Source organism: Amblyomma maculatum, chromosome 10, assembly GCF_055883805.1.
Source record: "Amblyomma maculatum isolate TAMU_Amacu chromosome 10, ASM5588380v1, whole genome shotgun sequence".
NCBI classification, from domain to species: Eukaryota; Metazoa; Arthropoda; class Arachnida; order Ixodida; family Ixodidae; genus Amblyomma; species Amblyomma maculatum.
In genome coordinates, this window is record NC_139353.1 from 160064642 (window position 1) to 160072785 (window position 8144).

The 8144-nt window shown below is 47.2% G+C and overlaps 1 protein-coding gene across 1 annotated transcript in view; it reads right to left on the reverse strand.

Annotated features, from left to right (window-relative positions):
• Positions 1 to 6991, reverse strand: part of LOC146177788 (phospholipid-transporting ATPase ABCA3-like) — a 69968-nt gene extending 62977 nt beyond the window's left edge. Inside the window, exon 1 of the mRNA XM_084580583.1 lies at positions 6878 to 6991. Within this exon, the coding sequence (XP_084436709.1) occupies positions 6878 to 6976 (99 nt within the window). The 5' untranslated portion in view covers positions 6977 to 6991. The remainder of the gene's footprint in view (positions 1 to 6877) is intronic.
• Positions 6992 to 8144: the final 1153 nt, after the last annotated feature.

Here is an 8144-nt window from a genome sequence, read left to right on the forward strand (position 1 = left end):
CGTTTTTTAGTGCAATCCCAGACTGTGCATTTGTTGTCATTGGTCTTGTCACGACCTGAGAAGATGAAGCGCCTCTTCCGTCGCGCCGATCCCGGCATGGCAGAGGAGACCAGCGTGCACCAATTGATTCGTGGCGTGAGTGATCAACTATTTGCAGGGCTTCTTCGCCAGCTACCAAAGACCTTTGCGGACTTCGGCCAGGAAGATGCAAATATCGAAGTGCCTTAAGAAGCAAGAACTCACCTCTACAACCGGCTTCTTCAAATGCTGTCTGCAAGCCACTACGACGCCACACCTACAAGCGGAGATAACCACCGAGAGATGATCAGTGAAGTCGTTCGTGAAGAATTTCGCCAAATCATGCTATCGCGAACACTGCCTCAGGTTGCTTCGCTCATGGATGCCATCCGTGAGGATGCCCAGCGGACCCTGGGGGTTCCCCAAGCAATGGCTTCGACGTTTCCCTTGTCAGAACCCCCCGCAATGAACTACGCTGCTTCAGTACCTCGTACTATGTTCCTGCAAAAGAGGCCAATCTACCTTCGTCACAAACAAGCCGCTCTTGAATGACGCCCATTGGCCCCAGCAAGCCAAGCCTAGGTCGACCCCCAAGCTCCAGCAAGTGCGATGCCTAGAGGAGATCAGACAGCCGCCCGATTTGTTTCCACTGTGGTGAGGTTGGACACATCCTTCGCCACTTCCCGTACCGATGAATCAACCTCCGAGGTTTCGCAAATGACGCCCCATAACCCCACCCCGGTGAACGACTGCAAGAAATTGAGAACAATATGCGCAGCCATGAGTTCGTGCCTCTGAACCATCGGTACTGCTCCCCATCACTGTACAGAGCCCGATTTGCATCACAGGGCTGCAGTTCCGTCCAAGGGAGGTCACATAGCCCCCGCAGGGGAACTAAGGGAGCAACCTTTGGAGGTGAGATTGCTTTATAGCGAACTTAGGAAGATCCTCCGCCGCCGACGACTAAAGACAGCGCCCCAACATTTACACTGCCGTTGCAGATGACAGCAATGACGCGACCAGGTAAAAACCCGACCAGCAAACTGACGATGGTGTGCTCTATCCGCGACACCAGTAAACGACGGAGCCGAGATTGGACACCAAGGCTGACACGACCGCCTTTGTGGACACAGGAACTGAATACTCAGTCATCAGTGGACCATTCTCCACCGAGCTCAAGAAGGTAATGACCACTTGGGATTGTTCGCTGAACAGCTAAAAGAAACTTAATAAGGCCATAAGGACGATCTACTAAAAGTACTGCTTAACGGGATCCTCGCATTCTCGCAAATCGAACCCAGTAGGTCACCGTTAACGAAGCCGGCTCTCTTAAAGTCCCTGTCCAATCAGGAGTGCATCAGGGATCCGGACTGGCTCCACTACTTTCTCTCATCTATGTTCAGGACCTTCCAACATTCATGATGTGTCTCTTCGCCGACGACTGTGTAATTATCAGAAAATAACTAATGATTGTGATGTTTCCTTACTTCGGACTAAAATAATATCTCAACTTGGTTCTCCCTCTGGGAAATGGAGCTGAACGCCGTGAAATGGAAAGACTTGATTTACACTACTCTATTAATTACTCTCCGCTTGATTCCGTTTCAACCTATAAGCATCTTGGAGCGCACATTATGACTAGCCTTTATTTAAAGACTCGCATTAACTACCTAAGATCTGAAGCCAATCGCCCGTTTGGCTATCTAAAACGCACCCATGAACTTGGACTCTCATTACTTATAAACCAATTATGTACTGCCTATGCCCGACCCAGTCTTCAGTACGCATGTTCTATATGGGATCTTTGCCATACAGCATTAAATATTATCCTTGAAAGAATATAAAATTGTTCAGTTCCTTTTATTCTCAATAACTACCAGCGCACAGCAAGCGTCACTAATATGAAACCAATCTGAATCTCTCCTTCCTGGCTGTCCACCATAACTGTTCTCGAATCTCGCTTTTTCATAAAATCCACCAAGAAACTCAAATCATGCCTTGTCACACGCACAGTACTTACGTTTACACACGCATCGACCACCCTACAAAGTTACTATCCCTCGCTAAAATGCACTGACGTATGCACATACATTTCTACCGAAACCAAGCCGTGACAGGAACGACTTACCTTCTGCTCTGGTCAATATCAGCGATAACACCGGCTTTCGTGCAGCACTTACAAATATCCTTTAATTATACGGTTTTCTATTTTTCTTGCCTGTGTTTGGCGCAGAGTCTGCCTTCTACTTGCATAGTTAGCTTGATATGCTCTGACCTGTTGTAGCCACCAGCGAATTTTGTAATATTTCTGAGTGTTTTGAATAAGAGTTGTCGTTCCCTTTTCAGTTTTCTTGTTTAGTTTCTTGCATTGTAGTTTGAGTGCACTTTTTATATTTGTCCCTTCCTTCTATAATGCTTTTGTAAGCCATGAGGGTAAAATAAATCAGTAAATAGATACTGCAAGATTTGCCGTATATGGCCTGCCCTACCAGCTTTGTGGTCGCGCAGCGTAATTTTGGATATGGACATTCTCAGTGGACATCGGGCATCATCGACCTTCAATCAGAGTTATTAAACTTTCGACGGAGAAAGACATACCTGCTTCTGCACCTTCGACACATCACGGTGCTTTAAACGCTCTCGATGAAGTATTGAGCTTACCGCCCCGTTCAAGCATTGTCGTCTTCGGCGACATCGAAACCGCTGAAGGCGGTGTCGTAGGAAACACGCAGTTGATTTCGGAGCGTGAACGAGAAATTGAAAGAGGCGTTGCGCATTTCCGTCATGGATAAGCTCATGTGCTGGTCACGAAACATGACGATCGCTTTCCTCGACGAGCTAGTGGACATCCGAAATGTATTAGCCCTTCCCAGCCAACCTGAGGAGGACGCACCAAACCTAGCCAACCAGCGCACGTTCGAGATAAACGCAGCACTACCCCGATAAAGACAAGACTAGATATGCACTTTTCTCGAAAGCTACAGCGTGTGTTTTTTTTTAGCTTCGAAGGTGCGGCAAGCTCCATTGTCAAAGCGCCCTAACATCATAGACGAACAGGCCCGGCCGCTACATCCCAGCCCATATCATGTATCGCCGCGAGAAGGCAAGAGCATACAAAATCAAGTTGAGGAAATGGTTCTTGATGACATGATCCAGCCACAGAAGAGCCCCTGGGAGGTTTTGGTCGTTTTGGTAAAGAAGATGGCAGACGTTGCTTCTGTGTCAATTACCACTGCTTGAACGTAGCGAAAAAGGATGTCTACCCACTCCCTCGCATCGATGACACGCTAGAACGTCTCTGCAATGCTAAGTATTTCTCTTGTATGGACTTGAAGAGCGGGTACTGAAAAATTGAGGTTGATGGAAGAGACCGCGAGAAGGCAGCCTTCATCGCACCAGATGGCCTCTTCGAGTTCAAAGTAATGCCCTTTGGTCTTGGCTCCGCACCAGCCTCGTTCCAGTGAGCAACGGATACTGCACTAACTGGCTTGAAGTGGCAGATTTGTCTAGTCTTCTTAGATGACGTCGTTATCTTCATTTCGAACTTTGAAGACCGCCTGAAATGGCTACGGACAGTGCTCGGCGGCATCAAGTCATCAGGGCTAAAGTTCAAAGCAGAGCAGTGTCACTTCGCCTACGAGGAGCTGTTCTTTCTGGGCCTTATCGCAAACAAGGAAGGAATTCCTCCAGACCCGGAGAAAGCCGCTACGACTGCTCAGTTTCCTCAGCCCGCTGATAAGAAAGCAGTACGAATATTCCTTGGACAGTGCGCGTATTACCGACTATTTGTCTAGAAATTTTTGCGCATCACCGAACCCTCGACGCAACGTACAAAAGGATTTGTCCCGTTTGAATGGGAAGCACCTCAAGCAGAAGCCTTCGAGGAAGATAAGCGGCGCCTATAGGCTTCTCCTCTCTTCGGGCAGTCCAGCGCTCCCGTCAACTTTCTCCCTAAAGACGATGACGACGACGCCTTTTTGGAACCGGTAAGCGCCAACATTTTTGCGCAGCAGATGCGTTTGGGCCCTGATTTAAAAGTCTTAGCCGATTACCTGGAAGGCAAGACCGTTTTCCCTCCTGCTGTGTCCAGGTGTCATTTGGTTTGGTTTGGTTCGTGGCGTTTACGTTGTATAGCGACTCAGGGTATGAGGGACGCCGTAGTCGAGGACTCCAGAAATTTCGACCACCTGGGGCTCCTTAACATGCACTGATGTCGCACAGCACACGGGCGATGTCATTTGTTGTCATTCGCATTAAGACATGACTTCCTTGTGAATTTGGCGCCCAACAGGACCGGCCAGAGTCTTGTTGTGCCTAAACGTTTCGGCAGGAAATTCTACAGGCGTTGCACCAGGATCCGATAGCAAGGCATCTTGGGTTCGTGCGCACATTGCAGCGAATTCGGTCGAAGTACTACAGGCCAGGGTTGCCTGTCGCCGTTGATCATTATGCGAAAACATTCAGTGAGTGGCAGCGACGCAAGAGGCACCCGATGAGACCAGCCGGGCTACTGAACTCCATACCACCCCCGAATAGTTCGTTTCAGCAAAATGTGGTGGCTCTCGTCTCCTTTCCAACTTCGTCTGCGGGTAACAAGTGGATCATCGTGGCCACTGGCTACCTTACCCTCTACGCCGAAGCGAAAGCCCTGCCTTGTGGTACCACGGCCGATGAGTCCAGGTTCTTCGTCAAACACATTAAACTTCTACACTCTGCCCCGAAGTACTCATAACAGACAGGGGAACCTCATTTACCGCGGAGCTCATGCACACCACCTAAACGTAAAGCCACATATGTCACCGACATACAACAGCGTACCATCACCAGACTAATGTATTTACGGAGCGAGACAAAGGAATTGAGAACTTAATTGCTATGTACGCCGACACCGAACAGAAGACCTAGGACACCACCCTGCCGTACTTGCTCATCGCGTATAAGAAAGGCCGTCCGGAAGACAACCAGGGTGACCCAGTTGTGCACGGTAGGGAGCCAACGACAACGCTCGACGCGATGCTGCCGCAGGTGACAGAAGACAACCTCGACGTCGCCGCCTACCTTCAGCTGGCGGAGGAAGCCCGACTACTCGCCTGCCTGCGCATCAAAGAGTAGCAACGCAACGACGCCCGACCATACAATTGGCGACGACGCGACGCGGAGTTTAAACCAAGAGGTAAAGGTTTGGTTTGGACACCGATATGCCATCGTGGACTAAGTTAAAAGCTCTTGTGGCGATACTTCGCCCATACAAAGTCCTTCGGCCCACCTGACACCTTAACTAATAAGTCGTCCCGGACGGTACGACCACCTCCCGGGGGCGCCGGTCGTGGCCAGAAATTATCCATGCTGCGCGTCTAAAGCCTTATTACCAGCGCTAAAGGCCCTAGTCAATTTATTTCTCATAGTTTGTTTCCTTCGTGCACTCCGAGACTCTTCATCTGTTATCATCGGCCAATTGTCATCACCACGTGACACTAATAAAGATTTCACTGACAAAATGCTTTTAAAATACAAGAGAGCGAGATACCAAGACTGGCAGAATATAACATCTTGGAGTAAAGTAAACGAAGGACAGGTATACGAGGAAAAACATGAACAGGAGACCATGGCGAAGGGAAGAAGGGATGTCGTCATAATGAAGCTCATAGCATTATGCAGGTACAGCAGATATGAAGTACTTAAAGGTATTTGAAAAGGAATAATGCTACCAGAGCTTACCTTCGGTAACGTGGTTTTGTGCATAAGGGCAGAAGCCCTGTTGGAGTTAGAAATAAGTCAGGGATCTGTGGGAAGGTCAGCACTGGGAGCCCACGACAAAACTACAAACAAAGCAGCACATAGAGACATGGGCTGGACGTCCTTCGAGGCACGTGAGGCCCAGAGGCAAATACTGTACCAACAACGCCTCAGAAAAATGGACGGCAACAGGGGGGCAGCTCAAGTATTTAAATACTTATACCGAAAGGGTATTGACTCACAGTGGCGGGAAAAAACCACAAATGAACCAGCAAGTATTTAGGAAGGAAATATGGAGAAATAAAGAACATTAAACTGCAGGTAAAGAACACATAGGCCAAAACCTAATATAATTCAAAGGAAAAGAAGCCCGCCCTTGAAATATATTGAAAATGGGTAACTCGGATTAATAAGGAAACCTTCTATGACAACTCAAGAGGCAGCGGCCTTCTCTTTGAAGCTAGATTAGGATTACTTAGAACCCGAAGCTACAAAAGATAGTATAATCAATAAGACGAAACTTGTGCTGTGCTCGCTAGGTGCCCAGAAACAATTGAACATATTAAACGCAGAGTGTGTCAGCATCTATCGAGGTGTCGATGCGGATATAGTCACTCTAGCCGAGGCCCTGGAGTTTAAAGGTAACAAAGGAAGCGTGAACAAATCGGCGGTAGAGGTAAGCAAGATACGTTGAGAAGATTGGTGTATAAATAGCAGGGGGACGAATAGAAGCTAAATCAAAATTAAACACGGTTATATTCAGGTCAGACTGGGTCCAAGAGTAAATTCATTAACGTTGGAGGGTTATCAAAGTTGAAAACATAGAAAATAAAGGTTGTGCAAGGTGATGACTGTCACCACCCCGTTTCAAAGGGGACGCTCCCAACATCCATCCATTCATCCGTCACTCCGTCCATCCATTTTCATAGCCAATCAGCTGCGACTGCAACATGCAGTCTGTGTCTCATATGAGAGCTCTGGTAGGCTTCCCTTCGTGCGGAATTGACTTCCTTACACTAAAACTACCAGGTGCGTGTTCCTCGCACAGCGATAAGTTAGGTCTGGTTCGTTGCATACTATAGCAGGGAAGCTCATGACTTTACCGGTAGAAACGTCATCTTACCTTGGTGAACTCGAGGACTGCGCAAACATCGTCGCCAGTGCTGGAATCGATTACTTGTTTTCTGACCCGCGTCTCCTCTGCCTCGACATCCTCGTCCATAGCGGTGTGAACTGGCACCACGCGTGAAGCGCCAGCCTGCAGTTGCGCACCAAGCAAAGCCCAGAGGTACATACACAACAAATGCCTACAGTATTTTGAAACAAATAAATGTGTAAATGAAGCGTACACGATACCTGCTATGGGGTTTGCATTTTTAGTGAGGGGTGACTTCAGAAACTTGTTCGCGGCGATTTCTTTTTAGAGTTTTAAAATGTTTGTTGCTTATGGTAGGCTCGCATGTTAGTTTGTATTTCGCTCCACAGCCCTTTCGTACCTTGTACAAATAAGTGAGAGCATCATCTGGCTTTCGCACTGCGTTTTAACCTGTAAAAAGGTGCTTCTTATGCCAAGTATTGCTGGATGGCTTTCTTTTTTTGCTCTTTGCGCGGAGAATAAGAAGCACCGTGTCAGCTTCCGTATTTAAAAGAAGAAAGCATATGTAGTGCGTACAATTGCGGAGGTAACAATAGATACAGAGTATTTAATTTTTTCCTGCCCCAAGCTATAAATACTTAGCTCGTATTGGACGCGCGCACCCGGATGGCAGCTAGAAAGCAGTAAATTAAATGTTTATTGCGAACTGTTGTATAGTAGACCACTTTGGCGAAAAGACAGCAGTATACGCACTAAACGACCACGCTTGAGTAGGGAGGCCATATAGCTATATATATAGAGCATATAGCCCCATTGAACCACTGTCACGAATCTCGGGATAGGAACACAGATTAACTAAACGGGAAATGTTCTAAAGCGATACTTAGGACCAGACTTCGACGAAGTTGTAGTGAAAATATCATATCGGAAGTACTTTCCCAAGAACGATTTTTTCTCGCGTTTATATCAAGCGAAGTATTGGTGATGTTTACCAAACCAAATAAAGCTAATGGGCACAAAACACGTGGGCATGAAATAAACCTATCTTGTTTGACTCGGTCGGCATCGGCAAACTTATCAGAAATCAAAAATTTTCTTCCTGTGGTCCTCACTTCATTAACTCAGAAATGCTAAATTGCACTGGAGTTTTCGCAAGTTATTTTATCAAATATTTTTTACCAGTCCTTACAGCTTTCTAGCCTGCCCAAACACTGGAAGATGGATAAGGTGTTTTCGGTCCATACGTCAGGTGACACTTGTTGCTCCAATAATTATCAAGCAATTTCACTGACAT